Source organism: Salmo salar, chromosome 01 (genome assembly GCF_965601325.2).
Source record: "Salmo salar chromosome 01, fSalSal1, whole genome shotgun sequence".
NCBI classification, from domain to species: domain Eukaryota; kingdom Metazoa; phylum Chordata; class Actinopteri; order Salmoniformes; family Salmonidae; genus Salmo; species Salmo salar.
In genome coordinates, this window is record NC_138291.1 from 102,970,284 (window position 1) to 102,988,011 (window position 17,728).

General features: G+C 46.3%; 1 protein-coding gene and 1 non-coding gene across 3 annotated transcripts in view; one reads left to right on the forward strand and one right to left on the reverse strand.

Moving 5' to 3' along the window:
• LOC106611227 (proteasome activator complex subunit 4B) overlaps window positions 1–17,728 on the reverse strand; it is a 92,629-nt gene that overhangs the window by 66,522 nt on the left and 8,379 nt on the right. Inside the window, exons 2-8 of one of the 2 annotated variants that reach the window (XM_045724975.2) lie at window positions 11,196–11,336; window positions 10,650–10,766; window positions 9,593–9,649; window positions 6,553–6,597; window positions 3,774–3,923; window positions 422–485; window positions 125–199 (exon numbers count right to left, since the gene is read on the reverse strand). In XM_045724975.2, coding sequence (XP_045580931.1) covers window positions 125–199; window positions 422–485; window positions 3,774–3,923; window positions 6,553–6,597; window positions 9,593–9,649; window positions 10,650–10,766; window positions 11,196–11,336 — 649 coding nt within the window. The remainder of the gene's footprint in view (window positions 1–124; window positions 200–421; window positions 486–3,773; window positions 3,924–6,552; window positions 6,598–9,592; window positions 9,650–10,649; window positions 10,767–11,195; window positions 11,337–17,728) is intronic. The other variant, XM_014211221.3, reaches the window with a different exon arrangement.
• On the forward strand, window positions 1,240–1,314 carry trnae-uuc (transfer RNA glutamic acid (anticodon UUC)). Its single transcript has one exon. It is a non-coding gene; the product is annotated as a tRNA-Glu (tRNA).

Sequence of the window (17,728 nt, forward strand, 5' to 3'; positions counted from 1 at the left end):
AGACAAAGGGAATAGGGGCAGGGAGTGAATTGGGACCTGCTAGAAGAGACCATTGGGGGTGGAGTAATGGGGTAGTTCTATAGGCACAGCTAGACAAAGGTTATTGATGGAGGAGTGTCCATACCTTGGGTATATATGGGTCCCAGTCAATGTAGCCAATGTTGTCGTTGGCCAAGCGGGCAAACAGGTTGACAAGATGCTGTGGGGGAAAAAACAAATGAATAAGGAAAACTTTAATTGAGGAATATCTAGCGAACAGTTAAAAGTTTTGTCTATCAAACAGAATGTTGGAAACTGTACTACAATAGCCTGGTTCCAGATCCGTTTGTGCCAACTTGTCAAGACAGCACAAACAGATCTGGCATTCGGCTAATACTACCACACACCAGTATGTCAATTAAGTGAATGTTGTCCAACTTACCACCTCCCAACCTGGAAGGTTCTGTACTGCCACCCACAAGCTGATGAGCTCATCAAACCACAACCTGGTGATCAGAAAACAAACTCTCATACATACTGAAGCATACTGCCCACACACACACCTCATAGCTGAAGCACACTGCACACACACCTCACAGCTGAAGCACACTGCACACACACCCACGCCTCACAGCTGCAGCATACTGCGCCCGCACACACACACGCCTCACAGCTGAAGCATACTGCGCCCACACACACACACACACACACACACACACACGCCTCACAGCTGAAGCATACTGCGCCCGCACACACACACACGCCTCACAGCTGAAGCATACTGCGCCCGCACACACACGCCTCACAGCTGAAGCATACTGCGCCCGCACGCACACACACACACACGCCTCACAGCTGAAGCATACTGCGCCCGCACGCACACACACACACGCCTCACAGCTGAAGCATACTGCGCCCGCCCGCACACACACACACACGCCTCACAGCTGAAGCACACTACGCCCGCACACACACACACGCCTCACAGCTGAAGCACACTGCGCCCGCACACACACACACGCCTCATAGCTGAAGCACACTGCGCCCACACACGCCTCATAGCTGAAGCACACTGCGCCCACACACGCCTCATAGCTGAAGCACACTGCGCCCACACACGCCTCATAGCTGAAGCACACTGCGCCCACACACGCATCATAGCTGAAGCACACTGCGCCCACACACGCCTCATAGCTGAAGCACACTGCGCCCACACACTCCTCATAGCTGAAGCATACTGCACACACACATTTTACATTTACTTCCCTGTGGCTCAGTTGGTAGAGCATGGTGTTTTCAATGCCAGGGTTGTGGGTTCGATTCCCACGGGGGGCCAGTACAAAAAAAATGCATGAAATGTATGCATTCACTACTGTAAGTCGCTCTGGATAAGAGCGTCTGCTAAATGACTAAAATGTAAATGTAATTGCTGAAGCATACTGCGCACACACACACACACACCTCATAGATGAAGCATACTGCGCGCGCACACACACACACACCTCATAGCTGAACCATACTGCGCGCGCACACACCTCATAGCTGAACCATACTGCGCTTTGAGATATGTGCGCGCAGTATGCTTCAGCTATGAGGTGTGTGCGCGCGCAGTATGGTTCAGCTATGAGGTGTGTGTGCGCAGTATGCTTCAGCAATTACATTTACATTTTAGTCATTTAGCAGACGCTCTTATCCAGAGCGAATTACAGTAGTGAATGCATACATTTCATGCATTTTTTTTGTACTGGCCCCCCGTGGGAATCGAACTCACAACCCTGGCATTGCAAACACCATGCTCTACCAACTGAGCCACACACCTCATAGCTGAAGCATACTGCGCCCGCACACACCTCATAGCTGAAGCATACTGCACCCGCACACACCTCATAGCTGAAGCATACTGCACGCACATATCTCAAAGCTGAAGCATACCGCGCATACACACAAACCTCATAGCTGAAGCATACTGCGCACACACACAAACCTCATAGCTGAAGCATACTGCGCACACACACACCTCATAGCTGAAGCATACTGCACCCACACACACCTCATAGCTGAAGCATACTGCACCCACACACACCTCATAGCTGAAGCATACTGCACCCACACACCTCATAGCTGAAGCATACTGCACCCACACACACACCTCATAGCTGAAGCATACTGCACCCACATATATCTCGAAGCATACTGCACACACACACATCTCAAAGCTGAAGCATACCGCGCATACACACACCTCATAGCTGAAGCATACCGCGCACACACACACACCTCATAGCTGAAGCATACCGCGCACACACACACACCTCATAGCTGAAGCATACCACGCACACACCTCATAGCTGAAGCATACTGCGCGCGCACACACACACACCTCATAGCTGAAACATACTGCGCGCACACACACACACACCTCATAGCTGAAGAATACTGTGCACACACACACACACCTCATAGCTGAAGCATACTGCGCACACACCTCATAGCTGAAGCATACTGCGCACACACACCTCATAGCTGAAACATACTGCGCGCACACACACACACCTCATAGCTGAAGAATACTGTGCACACACACACACACACCTCATAGCTGAAGCATACTGCGCACACACCTCATAGCTGAAGCATACTGCGCACACACACCTCATAGCTGAAGCATACTGCGCACACACACCTCATAGCTGAAGCATACTGCGCACACACACCTCATAGCTGAAGCATACTGCGCGCGCACGCACACCTCATAGCTGAAGCATACTGCGCGCGCACGCACACCTCATAGCTGAAACATACTGCGCGCACACACACACCTCATAGCTGAAACATACTGCGCGCGCGCACACACACACACACCACACACACACACACACACACACACACACACCTCATAGCTGAAGCATACTGCACCCCCACACACACCTCATAGCTGAAGCATACTGCACCCACACACCTCAAAGCTGAAGCATACTGCACAAACAACACATCTCATAGCTGAAGCATACTGCACACACAACACATCTCATAGCTGAAGCATACTGCACACACAACACATCTCATAGCGGAAGCATACTGCACACACACCACATCTCATAGCTGAAGCATACTGCGCACACACACACACACACATACCTCATAGCTGAAGCATACTGCGCACGCACACACACCTCATAGCTGAAGCATACTGCACCCCCACACACACCTCATAGCTGAAGCATACTGCACCCACACACACCTCATAGCTGAAGCATACTGCGCACACACACACACACACACACACACCTCATAGCTGAAGCATACTGCACCCCCACACACACCTCATAGCTGAAGCATACTGCACCCACACACACCTCAAAGCTGAAGCATACTGCGCACACACACCTCATAGCTGAAGCATACTGCACACACACACCTCATAGCTGAAGCATACTGCACACACACACACATCTCATAGCTGAAGCATACTGCACACACACACACACACACACACACACACACACACAACATCTCATAGCTGAAGCATACTGCACACACACAACACATCTCAACGGTGGCATTTACACAGTGTTCATATTTGTTTTTTTATTGGAGAATAAAATTGAAATGGTCATTTAAATCCAAGTTTTGGGATGACGTAAGGTTGAAATATTCCAGAAACGTTCCTGTAATCAGAAGGCAATAAGCTGGAAGGGAATCCCTCAACTGGGATTTCTGAAAAACCTGTGCACTTTGGGAGTTTCTGTAATTATGCAACCCTTTGGGGAGGTGGCAGAGGTGTGTGTTCTCACTTGAAGCCCTTGTGGTGCAGCTCTGGGGGTAGGGTGGTGGGAAGGAAGAGCTCTAAGTATCCTATTGCTCTCTGCATGGTCACGTCAAATGGACAGAGCAGTGGACGCCACTCCTCCAACATCTCCTGGGTGGCCGACTCCGGAAAATACCTGAAGAATAAAATAAGATATCACAAAGGCCTGTATTTACAGTGCCATCATAAAGGCCTGTATTTAAAGTGCCATCATAAAGGCCTGTATTTACAGTGCCATCATAAAGGCCTGTATTTACAGTGCCATCATAAAGGCCTGTAGTTTGGTGTGGTGTATATCAGCCATAACACTACAAGCATCTAAAATGAGCATAATAAAGTTGTTTAACCCCTCGCCAAGGACAAACAATGTGTGATGTGTATATGGCAATCATCATACAAATCATTTATGTACTATTTTATAAATAATTGACGCCAAAGCATCCTACTCCTAGACATGCAAAGAGCAATGCTGCACGTAGGCCTTGACCATGGCCACAAACCATTGGTTGGCAGACAGAAATAGATTCATATTATTAGAATTTCTATTTTCGCAGCTATGGCAATGGAATCAAATAAAATGTGTATATGAAACAATGGCAGTTAAGCTGGCGTTTGCTGATATAAAACAGCATCAGTATAGCTAATGTAATCAAATAGTGAGCAGGTTTGTGTGAACACAACAGCATCAGCACTTGGACCGCAGAAGAGCAGTTTTGCATGGCCAACAACTGCAGTTCTTTCTACCTACACATTCCAATTCAATTGAATGGCCGGAAAATCCAAAATAACAATATGTACTACTATCCAATTCCCTTCTCATGTCCTTCCCATCGCTTTGCAGTTGCAATTGATCTTCATTAAACTCCTTAACATGCCTTGCATTAGGCTACTCTGCTGCTGAGTGCTCCTGGCCCCAAAGGGCTCACTCTCTCTTCTCTCTCAGTCCCTACTTCACTGATGTTGAGGACCCCTGGCCCCAAAGGGCTCTCTCAATCCCTACTTCTCTGCTCACAGTAACAGGAAACTCTACCAGGCCAGAATTAGATCGGATAATAGGATTAAGTCTCAGTCGCTGCAGAAGCAAGTAACTCAGGGACTCAACTGAGTGACTAAGCTTCTTGACACTTGCACACACACACACAAACCTCTGCCACCCTGCCTGTGAGCGGTTAAAATAGTCCCTGTGCACAAGGAAGCAAAGGTAACCTGCCTAAATGACTAACACCCGGTAGCGCTCACGTCGGTAGACATGAAGTGTTATGAAAGGCTGGTCATGGCTCACATAAACAGCATCATCCTAGATACCCTAGACCGACTCCAAATCGCATACCGCCCCAACAGATCCACAGATGACGCAGTCTCAATTGCACTCCACACTGCCCTTTCCCACCTGGACAAAAGGAACACCAATGTGAGAATGCTGTTCGACTACAGCTCAGCGTTCAACACCATAGTGCCCACAAAGCTCATCACTAAGCTAATGACTCTAGGACTAAACATCTCCCTCTGCAACTGGATCCTGGACTTCCTGACGGGCCGCCCCCAGTGGTAAGAGTAAGCAACAACACATCTGCCACGCTGATCCTCAACACTGGGGCCCTTAAGGGGTGCGTGCTTAGTCCCCTCCTGTACTCCCTGTTCACCCACGACTGCGACTCCAACACCATCATTAAGTTTCCTGACGACACAACAGTGGTATGCCTGATCACCAACAATGATGAGACAGCCTATCGGGAGGAGGTCAGAGACCTGGCAGTGTGGTGCCAGGACAACAACCACTTCCTCAATGTGAGCAAGACAAAGGAGCTGATCGTGGACTACAGGAAAAGGGGGGCCGAACAGGCCCCCATTAACATCGATGGGGCTGTAGTGGAGCAGGTCGAGAGTTAAGTTCCTTGGTGTCCACATCACCAACAAACTATTATGGTCCAAACACACCAAGACAGTCGTGAACTTGTTCTCAACTAGCTTACCTGGTTAAATAAAGGTCAAATTAAAAAATAAAAATTCGACGCATGTGACAAATAAAGTTTGATTTGATGTGCAAGGAGTGTGTGATGGAGTTGTATACACCAAAATGCAAAATATATCCTTGCCAGGCATCCAGGGATGGAACTAGCTAGCACCCCTTTTTCTCCCCAATTTCGTGGTATCCAATTGGTAGTTACAGTCTTGTCTCATCGCTGCAACTCCTGTACGAACCCGGGAGAGGCGAAGGTCGAGAGACATGCGTCCTCCGAAACACAACCCAACCGCACTGCTTCTTGACACAATGCCCACTTAATCTGGAAGCCAGCCGCACCAATGTGTCGGAGGAAACACCGTACACCTGGCGACCGTGTCAGTGTGCACTGCGCCTGGACCGCCACAGGAGTCACTAGTGTGCGATGGGACAAGGACATCCCTCTCGGCCAAACCCTCCACTAATCTGGACGACGCTGGGCCAATTGTGCACCGCCCAATGGGTCTCCCGGTCGCGGTCAGCTGCGACAGAGCCTGGACTCGAACCCAGAATCTCTAGTGGCACAGCTAGCACTGCGATGCAGTGCCTCAGACCACACAGGAGTTCTAGGTAGCATGACCTTGACAAGAACAGATGGATAACAGGCCATATTGTAATAATACATTAACTCTTCAGATGATATGCCTGTGTTAGTGTTCACCAAAAGTGTCCCAAGAGTAAATGCAACCACGAGCTCAGCAACTGAAGTCTTTAAAAAGACATACAGTATATTTCATATAGGGGTTTAAAAATATATACTTACGGTCTGCAGCTTTTCACAAGTGTTTTCAGAACGTTTTCCACCGAGCTGGGGGGGAAAGAGAAAAGACAAGAGAGAAGAGGAACGAGAGAGAGAGAGAGAGAGAGAGAAGAGAGGAAAGAGAGAGAGAGAGAGGAGAGGAAAGAGAGAGAGAGAGAGAGAAGAGGAAAGAGAGAGGAAAGAGAGAGAGAAGAGGAAAGAGAGAGGAAAGAGAGAGAGATGTTGATACATCAGAACAGACAGAGGTGGCTGTTAATGAAACAACGAGCACACTGAACACACCAATGCAATTATGATGAGGCTGACTGACTGCATGCTGGTACAGCCAAATCACTCACATTGAAATTCCACGTTTAGTACATGCTCATCAAAAGCGGTGCTTGAAATGTAATGAGAAAGGTGCTGGCTTGGGTACTCACTTGAGCTGTGGTGCTCATTTTAAGTTACAGCATTGTTCATATTTTAGAGCGAGTACTCAGAGGTCTGTAATCAAGCAGTAGAGAGACAAATGTCTGGACCGGCTCAACTCAAGCACTGATCAAAAGTAAGGGATGTGAGGACCATGTGTGTACATAGAAACAGCAAGGAAATTAGGGACACACAAACTGGCATAGCGTGACAAAAGGACTACAGAAACAAACTGAACTAAAGTCATTGACTACAACAATGTGACTATCCCAGGGCCGTTCAACTTTTGTCCTGGATGGCCCTGGGCCAGCAGTGTAACAGCAGAACATGAATGGTAAATAATTTAACAGATGTACTCTGTTCATTCAGAATCATCAGAATGGGGCTTTTTATTGGGCTTAGGGAATTGTCTTGGAGAGAAAATGACTGGGACTGAGGCTTTATGTAAATAGTAGGTCTAGCCGTTAATACTTGTAATGAACGCTGATCTTAACAGTGGAGAGAGTGTACCTTAAATGGAGGGTGCCTATTGTTTTAGGCTTTTTAAAATCACCTAGCCTGACTAAACAGTAAACATATCTCAGTTGTGCTCAGGGCACACAAAGAAAAAAACTGAAATTAATGTTTCTTATTGGACAACTTCAAGTAGTCCCTCCCATTCAGTCCATTTTCTTCCGTTTGCTGCCTAAATAATACAGCCAACACCAGGCTACACTGTAGTATTGCTGACTGCTGTTACAGGCTTTGGTTTGGTTACGGTTGGGCCCATTTCTGAATGTTACCATCATTATGAACAGCTTGGTCACTCAACTCAGTGTCATAAGTGTCAAAAGATTTATCTGAGAACAATATAACCTCAGCCGTTGAGCTCAAACACCCTCAATCCCCCTGCCTTCCCGCCACTCCCACACCCTGAGCTCAAACCTCCTGCCTTCCCGCCACTCACACCCTGAGCTCAAACACCCTCAAAACCTCCTGCCGTCACTCACACCCCCTGAGCTCAAACACCCTCAAAACCTCCTGCCGTCACTCACACCCCCTGAGCTCAAACACCCTCAAAACCTCCTGCCGTCACTCACACCCCCTGAGCTCAAACACCCTCAAAACCTCCTGCCGTCACTCACACCCCCTGAGCTCAAACACCCTCAAAACCTCCTGCCGTCACTCACACCCCCTGAGCTCAAACACCCTCAAAACCTCCTGCCGTCACTCACACCCCCTGAGCTCAAACACCCTCAAAACCTCCTGCCGTCACTCACACCCCCTGAGCTCAAACACCCTGAAAACCTCCTGCCGTCACTCACACCCCCTGAGCTCAAACACCCTCAATCCCCCTGCCTTTCCGCCACTCCCACACCCTGAGCTCAAACACCCTCAAACCTCCTGCCGTCACACACACCCTGAGCTCAAACACCCTCGAAACCTCCTGCCGTCACTCACACACACTGAGCTCAAACACCCGCAAACCATCACTCACACCGTGAGCTCAAACACCCTGCCTTCCCACCACTCACACACCGAGCTCAAGTCATGCGTTGTAACTGCCTCGTCTATCCCATTCAACCACGCGCTAAACGCAAACTTATTCAAGTCTCTTTCAAATCAACCGCACTGCATTGCTTTAATTTAATAGACTAATGGGAACTACACAGATGAGCGACTTCTGCCAAGGGCTCCTGGCTTTGCATCTCAGGGCTTGAGTGAGTTGGGGTGCGTCCCAATAGCCTAATCTCTTCTTTTCTCCAGAAATGTGCACTTGTTCACAGTAGTGAAAGAGTGCACACTTCAGGAGGAAGGAGAGATTTTTGGGACCCAACTATTAGTTCTCTTATAGGTCTACTTCCCACAGACCGACCACACTGACAATCCCCAAACTCATGCTCTGAATTACAAATCCAAAGTAGCATGACCAGAACACCAACGGCTCCAACACTCAACCCTGGGTAACCCCAAACCCAATGACCTTTAGAATACTTGGGTGAAACATGTGATAATCACCCCCATCTTATACCAGTATACCAGGGTGAACATGATACAAGAGCTTCAAACTACCCTTACAATGACTCTCACTCACAGATATGGGACAACAGTTGTGGCACAAAAGAGCACAGATAAGTGCAAAGAAACACGGCAAACTTTATTATCTGGTGGCGTGATTTAGGCCAAATTTGAAACTTTTCTTTAACAATGTACATTATAAGGAAGCATTTTCTTTGTTGTTGCACAAATCTGTGCTCTTTAGCACCACGAAAAAGTTGTCCATCATGGCCGTTTAGAAACAGTTGACTTCAGAATGTGCTAGGCTACTCTAGTGGGTACTGCTGCAAAACCTCCAGTGCTGACAAAGCAGGTCAAACCACCAAATCATATGGGACTTGACAAAGAATGGGTATGGGGGATATAGAGTCCAGTTAGATGCAGTGCGACAGTCTCCAATATGAGTGAAATGTTAACATTGCTTTTTGGTTTTAGGTTGATTTGTAGTTGATTTTATGTCAAACCAGCTGCGTGGGGGTGTCCAGTGTGCTTTTTGGTTTTCAACATGCAACATATACAAATAAAAACCAAAGAGTGCCTGAATAAAAGGATGAAATACATTTTATTTTTTATCACAAAAGAGAAGCGTTGTCCTTACCACCTCTGAAACAATTTTATCATTATGTGTTTAGAGGAAGCACGAGGCCGTAGAGAACTGAATGTGAGAGGAAACAAAGGCATAAAAACAGATTCAGATTCACACTATGAAAAGCCAATCCATTTCAATATCAAATTCTAACACCTTTTTTTGTACCGCAGTGTCATTGCACATTTTCTCTTTTTTTTTTTTCACTGCTCCTTCATTTATTTTTTTTTACAAAAGGGAGCAAGTATCAATAAACCGGGGTAACTTGCTTCCCTTTGTGGGAGCCCATTGTTATGTGCTAGCAAGGCTTTGTTGTAACACAATGTTTCCATAGCACTATACAAGAGCACCTCGCACTGCTTGCTGGGAGAAAAGGGGTGGGAGGGGGGGTCCTCGGCTATATGCAACCAGGGGGTGTGTTGGTACAGATTTGACAACTTACATGAAATGACCCTAACCTACAAAAATGGGCAGGGATAACAATCTTCGCATGTAAATGCATCAGCATGCTTCCCAGCCAAAACAGTCTGGAAGAGTGTGTGCATATATTATCATAACATTGTGACATTTTTGTTAGTTTTGGACTTCGATAAGTTGTTTTTTCAAGCGAATGTCTTAAGGGAGTCCGCGAGCTACTCGTTTGGGTCGCCCGGCCAGCTTCGGCTAGCAGCCAGCCAAACTGAAGCATGCTGACGCCTTATGAAAGGATGCATCAAGGAGGGAGGCAAAGGGAAACTGAATGAACTGTGTGTTGAACTGTAATAGTCAGAACCGTGGCAGTACCAACAAATCTCCAACGGATTAACTGACACAAAGCCAGCTACATTTCACAATAAATTCATTTATACCACCACTAGAGATTCAGAAGTGAGCTCCGTAACAAACAAAGGTAGAAACGGGGCACCCACCACCTTCCTGCTTATAGAGGGAGGGCTCAAAATGGGAAGAACCTATATTGGTTGGGTTGGTTTCAATGTGTGAATATGTGGATTTCAAAAAATAAAATAAAAATAAAATAAAAAAGGCTGCATGTTTTTAACCGTTCTGGTAAAAGAGAAGAGGGGCGTACTTGGGGAACCAGTTGAGGCCCAGGTGTTCTGTCTTTGAGTAGAGGATCCTGTCATGCAGCTCGTACAGTGGTCTCCAAGGCAACTCCAGGTCCTCACGCGACAGCAACTCTGTTTTCCTGTTAGAAATAGATTAGGTGGGGTTAAAATATGTTAAAGACTTAATTGAAACCATCATGTCACCCTTGCCTCAAAAAGCTTCTCACACAATTATGTGGTCAGAGGGTTCAATTTATGGAGGGTATTTCAACTCTGAAACATGAGTGACACTCGAGCTTCTCACACAATTCGGAGGAAAACAATACACCCGCAAGAAGTACATGATCAAAGGCTTAGAGTGACATTATGTGACATTGATTGATGAGGTGGATGAAGCGTTGCATCATACTGGTCTCAAGATTGTTAATGGAGGTGTGTGTGTTGCTTACATTTCGAGGTTGATGAGTAGAAGGGCCAGTTATCATGCTGATCTCCAGCTTGTCAATGTGAGTGTGTTTGCATGCGTGACTGTGTGAGTGTATACATACGGACCATATGTGTGGTCTTACTTGAGGAGGTTGATGAGTAGCCGGGCTAGGCCTTGCATCATACTGATTTCCAGCTTGTCGATGGTGATCAGCTCGTACAGCAGCTTGATGAACAGCACATGGTCCTCCTTGCTGAACTTCCTGCCGTACAGCCGTATGTACCTACAAGAAAATAATCTTTAGGGTACAGCCACAGAAATGGATGAACACAAATCAGACAGGCCTCAACATTAACGATTGTCCTCTTGTCCAGGACAAGTAAAACATTTTTTTTTTTTTAAGTATCACAAGAATAAAGTTAAGCTGCCCGAATGGAAATGTAAAAAAATATTGAAATTTAAAGATGCTACCGTCTAAGGGTCACTTAGAAATGTCCTTGTTTTTTAAAGAAAAGCACATTTTTTGTCAATTAAAATAACATAAAATTGATCAGAAACAGTGTAGACATTGTTAATGTTGTAAATGACTATTGTAGCTGGAAACGGCTTTTAATGGAATACCTACATAGGCGTACAGAGGCCCGTTATCAGCAACCATCACTCCTGTGTTCCAATGGCACGTTGTGATAGCTAATCCAAGTTTATCATTTTAAAAAGGCTAATTGATCATTAGAAAACCCTTTTGCAATGATGTTAGCACAGCTGAAAAATGTTGCAAAAAGCAAAGAAAAAAAGAGCAGTGACAGCCATGGCTAGCGGAGGAGCTGAACAACTGGAAAAGCCTCCAGCTTCATTTAAGTCTCATGTATGGGAGCATGTTGGCTTCCCTGTCAAATATGATGATGGAAGAAGGGTGGTGGACAACACCATTACGGTGTGTAGGCATTGTGCCACAAGGAAGCCATATGATCATGGAAATACATGGAGCATGGACACACATTTAAAGTGTCATCACTCTGGTGTGTCAGTGACAGGAGCCAACTCAGCCAAGAGACAACTTCTCACCGCGGTATTTAAGCCCTTTGCTTCAGAATCAGACCGGGCTGAAGCCATCACCAAATCTATTGGGATGTTTATCGCTGCAGACATGAGGCCATACTCTGTTGTGGAAAACAAAGGGTTTAAAATATGGTGAAAGTGCTTGAGCCACGCTACGAAATCCCCTGCCGCACACACTTCACTATGAAGATCGTGCCAGATCTTTATGAACAGGAAATGATCAAAATTGTCAACGAATTATCCAAGGCATCCTCTGTTGCCCTCACCACAGACGGGTGGACCTCCAGGGCAACGGAAAGCTACGTGACTGTGACTGCTCACTACACCAGAGGAGTGGACCTCCAGGGCAACAGAAAGCTACGTGACTGTGACTGCTCACTACACCAGAGGAGTGGACCTCCAGGGCAACAGAAAGCTACGTGACTGTGACTGCTCACTACACCAGAGGAGTGGACCTCCAGGGCAACAGAAAGCTACGTGACTGTGACTGCTCACTACACCACAGAGGAGTGGACCTCCAGAGTAACAGAAAGCTACGTGACTGTGACTGCTCACTACACCAGAGGAGTGGACCTTCAGGGTAACAGAAAGCTACGTGACTGTGACTGCTCACTACACCAGAGGAGTGGACCTCCAGGGCAACAGAAAGCTACGTGACTGTGTGCACACCACAGAGGCGTAGTGCTACAGACACTCCCCCTCTATGAGAGTCACACAGGCACAAATCTGGCACAGGTACAGCTCGGAGCAGCAGCAGAGTGGAAGCTAGAGGCCCAATAGCAATATCCCAACCACCACAGATAATGTCAAGAACCAAGTAAATGCAGTGATAGAGGCTGGACTGGGGCCACAGATAGCTTGCTTTGCACATGTGATCAATTTAGCATCCCAAAGGGGAATCTCAGTGAACCAGATGGACCACCTCCTTGGTAGGATCAGGAAGGTGGTTTCTTCTTCCACCGAAGCACAACAGCCGCTCATGTGCTTAAGACCAAGCAAGAAATGTTACAGCTACCGACCCACAAGCTCATACACCATGTCACAACAAGATGGAACTCCACTTATGACATGCAGGAGCGCCATCTTGAGCAGCAGGCAGCTGTATACTCTGCACTAACAGACAAGACCCTGGAAAAAAAATAAAGACATTGTCACCTTGTCTGATGATGACATGAAAGTGGCAGAGGAGGTCCTACAGGTGCTCAAACCCCTCAAAACAGTTACAACCCTATTGAGCACTGAAACTGTACCGTCTGTGTCCATGATCCTACCTCTGAAAACAAGGATTCTACAATCCATGGCCCCAAGTGAGGAAGACAGCACCATCACTAGAGATGTCAAGGCTGCCATTAGAGAGGACCTGAACCCCAGATGCCCCCCTAATGTACAGGACTACCTTCATAAATATACTGCACTAGATCTAAGGTTCAAGTCCCTGTCTGTTCAAGTCCCTGTCTGTTCAAGTCCCTGTCTGTTCAAGTCCCTGTCCTACACCGGAGGACATACAGTGATCTCACCACTGAGATTGTGGCCACTGAAGAGGTGAAAAAAAAAGAGCGAATTACTTCAATAATAAATATACTGCAGACAAAGCTTAGTCTAAGCTATTGCTATTAGAATCATCCATCCACAATTATAGTTCTATGAAATATGAAAATAAATCATTAGTTAGTTTAATAGATTAAGTCATTTTTCCTGAGGGGTAAAGCCACAGAGCCGACAGGAGCAAATTCAGACGCATCTCCTCCACAAAATAATTTGGCCATGAAGGAGCTTGTCGGGGAGACCTTTACGAGCAAGGACACAGGCAAGACGTTTGCCAACACCATCAAAGAGGAGGTGGCATCCTACAAGGCAGCAAGCGGCGTTCCAGTGGATGGTGATCCACTGGCATGGTGGAAAAGCAATGAGTGTAAATACCCTCACATTGCCATGATGGCAAGATGCTACCTGGCTGTACTTGGCTGTGCCTGGCACTTCAGTTCCTAGCGAGAGGGTGTTCTCCACGGCAGGGGACATAGTGACTGCAAAGAGGTCTACCCTCTCCACAGACAATGTAGACATCCTCATTTTTTTGAAAAAGAATTTGAAGTTATAAGCTCAGGTCTGCTTTGCTTTTTTTTTTTTTTTTTTTATGTGGACACAGGCTACTTTTTCATTCACTAATTTTCAAAAGGAAGGTATCATGCCACATATTGCACTTTAATTTAACAATTGAGTATTTAAGATATTATTTAAACATTAAAAAGTTCCTTGCTTTAAGTGTTCTTTAACAAATAAATGGAACGCAAAGTTTTTTTGCTGATCTGAAAAAAGTATCTGATCCGTGACTCAAAACCATGAGTTTTGCCATCCGTTGCACCATTAATAAATATATATAAATAAAAAACACAATATCAAACAATTATTCAGATGAGAATAGGATCAGATGCCAGCATGTTCCGGGCTGCCTTTGAGGATAACATTGAAATATACACTGACAGAGTTCATCAGGAAGTGTATATGGGATGTTGTTCCCACTGTGACGATTAAAACCTATCCAAACCAAAAACAGTGGACAGATGGATTTAACCACAGCAAGGAGACTGGGAATATGATTGAATACAAACAGTCCAGTTATGCCCTCAGAAAGGCAATAAAACAGACAAAAGGTCAGTACAGAGACAGAGTCTCAATTCAACAGCTCAGACGCGAGACGTACAGTGCATTCGGAAAGTATTCAGACCCCTTGACTTTTTACACATTTTGTTACGTTACAGCCTTATTCTGTAACGTAACAATCTCCATTACGACAAAACATGCTATAATTCTTTGCACACATAAAAATAAATGTTTAATTTACATAAGAATTCAGACCCTTTGCTATGACACTACAAGATGGTGATTACAAGATGGCACCGGAGAAGGCTGACGTGTCCAACCAATGATGTTTTTTTGTTAGTTTCTTTGCAACTTATTTTGTACATAATGTTGCCGCTACTGTCTCTTACAACCGAAAATAACTTCTGGACATCAGGACTGCGATTATTCACCACGGACTGGCAGAATCCTTTTTTTCCTTTAACGAGTCTGACGAGCCCGACATGAATGATATACTGCCCTCACAGGGAACAGGCCCAGATCCCCCTGATTTGCGTGAAGAGAAGGCAGAGAAAAAGGGGCCAAAGAACAGGCTGCCTTCTGAGAATTTGTAGGCACTAAGACAGCATTGATCGAGCTGTATTCCGCCATAAGCAAACAAGAAAACGCTCAGCCAGAGGCGGCGTTTCCAGTAGCCGGGGACTTTAACGAAGGGAAACTTAAATCCGTTTTACCAAATTTCTATCAGCATGTTAAATGTGCAACCAGAGGGGGAAAAAAACTGGACCACCTTCACTCCACACACAGAGATGCATACAAAGCTCTCCCTCGCCCTCCATTTGGCAAATCTGACCATAATTATATCCTCCTGATTCCTGCTTACAAGCAAAAATTAAAGCAGGAAGCAAAAGTGACTAGATCAATAAAAAAGTGGTCAGATAAAGCAGACGATAAGCTACAGGACTGTTTTGTTTGCACAGACTGGAATATGTTCCGGGATTCCTCCGATGGCATTGAGGAGTACACCACATCTGTCATTGGCTTCATCAATAAGTACATTGATGACGTTGTCACCACAGTGACTGTACGTGCATACCCCAACCAGAAGCCATGGATTACAGGCAAAAACTAGAGCTGCCGCTTTCAAGGAGCGGGACTCTAACCCAGAAGCTTATAAGAAATCCCGCTATGCCCTCAGACGAACCATCAAACAGGCAAAGCATCAATACAGGACTAAGATCGAATCGTACTACACCGGCTCTGACGCTCGGATGTGGCAGGGCTTGCAAACCATTACAGACAACAATGGGAAGCACAGCCGAGAGCTGCCCAGTGACACGAGCCTACCAGATGAGCAAAACTACTTCTACATCTGCTGGTAAAGGTGAAATAAAAAGTACTCCGAGCATGCGCTGACCAACTGGCAAGTGTCTTCACTGACATTTTCAACCTCACCCTGTCTGAGTGTATAATAAAAACATGTTTTAAGAAGACCACCATAGTGTTCTTGGGCACAGGGACTAAGGTAACCTGCTTAAATGACTACCGCCCTGTAGCACTCACGTCTGTAGCCATGAAATGCTTTGAAAGGCTGGTCATGGCTCACAACACCATTATCACAGAAATCCTAGACCCACTCCAATTTACATACCACCCCAACAGATCACGCAATCTCTATTGCACTCCACACGGCCCTTTCCCACCTGGACAAAACGAACACCTACGTGAAAATGCTATTCATTGACTATAGCTCAGCGTTCAACACCATATGCTCATCAATAAGCTAAGGACCCTGGGACTAAACACCTCCCTCTGCAACTGGATCCTGGACTTCCTGACGGGCCGCCCCCAGGTGGTAAGGGTAGGTAAGAACACATCCGCCACACTGATCCTCAACACAGGGGCCCCTCTGAGGTGCGTGCTCAGTCCCCTCCTGTACGCCCTGCTCACTCATGACTGCACGGCCAGGCACGACTCCAACACCATCATTAACTTTGCCGATGACAACAGTGCTAGGCCTGATCACCGACAACGAGATTGCCTATAGGAAGGAGGTCAGAGACCTGGCAGTGTGGTGCAAGGATAACAACCTCTCCCTCAAAATGATCAAGACAAAGGAGATGATTGTGGACTACAGGAAAAAGAGGACAGGCCCACTCATCGACGGGGCTGTAGTGGAGCAGGTCGAGAGTTTCAAGTTCCTTGGTGTCCACATCGCCAACAAACTAACATGGTCCAAGCACACCAAGACAGTCGTGAAGAGGGCACAACAAAACATATTCCTCCTCAGGAGACTGAAAAGATTTGGCATGGGTCCTCAAAAGGTTCTAAAGCTGCACCATCGAGCGCAACCTGACTGGTAGCATCACTGCCTGGTATGGCAACTGCTCGGCCTCCGACCGCAAGGCATTACAGACGGTATTGCAAACAGCCCAGTACATCCACTGGGGCCAAGCTTCCTGCCATCCAGGCCCTCTATACCAGGTGGTGTCAGAGGAAGGCCCTAAAAATTGTCAAATACTCCAACCACCCTAGTCAGACTGTTCTCTCTGCTATCGCACGCCAAGAGGTACCAGAGCACCAAGTCTAGGTCCAAGAGGCTTCTAAACAGCTTCTACCCCCAAACCATAAGACTCCTGAACATCTAATCAAAAGGCTACCCAAACTATTTGCATTGCCTGCCCCCCCCCCCCTCCGCACTTTACACTGCTGCTACTCTGTTGTTATCATCTATGCAGTCACTTTAATAACAACCTACATGTACATATTACCTCAAATAACTAGTGCTCCCGCACATTGACTCTGTACCGTTAACCCCCTGTATATAGTGTCGCTATTGTTATTTCACTGCTGCTCCTTAATTACTTGTCTTTGTTATTTCTTATTCTTATCCATATTTTTAACTGAGTTATTGGTTAGGGTCTCATAAGTAAGCATTTCAATGTAAGGTCTACACCTGTAGTATTCGGCGCATGTGACCAATAACATTTGATTTGAGACTCGAAATTGAGCTCAGGCGCATCCTGTTTCCATTGA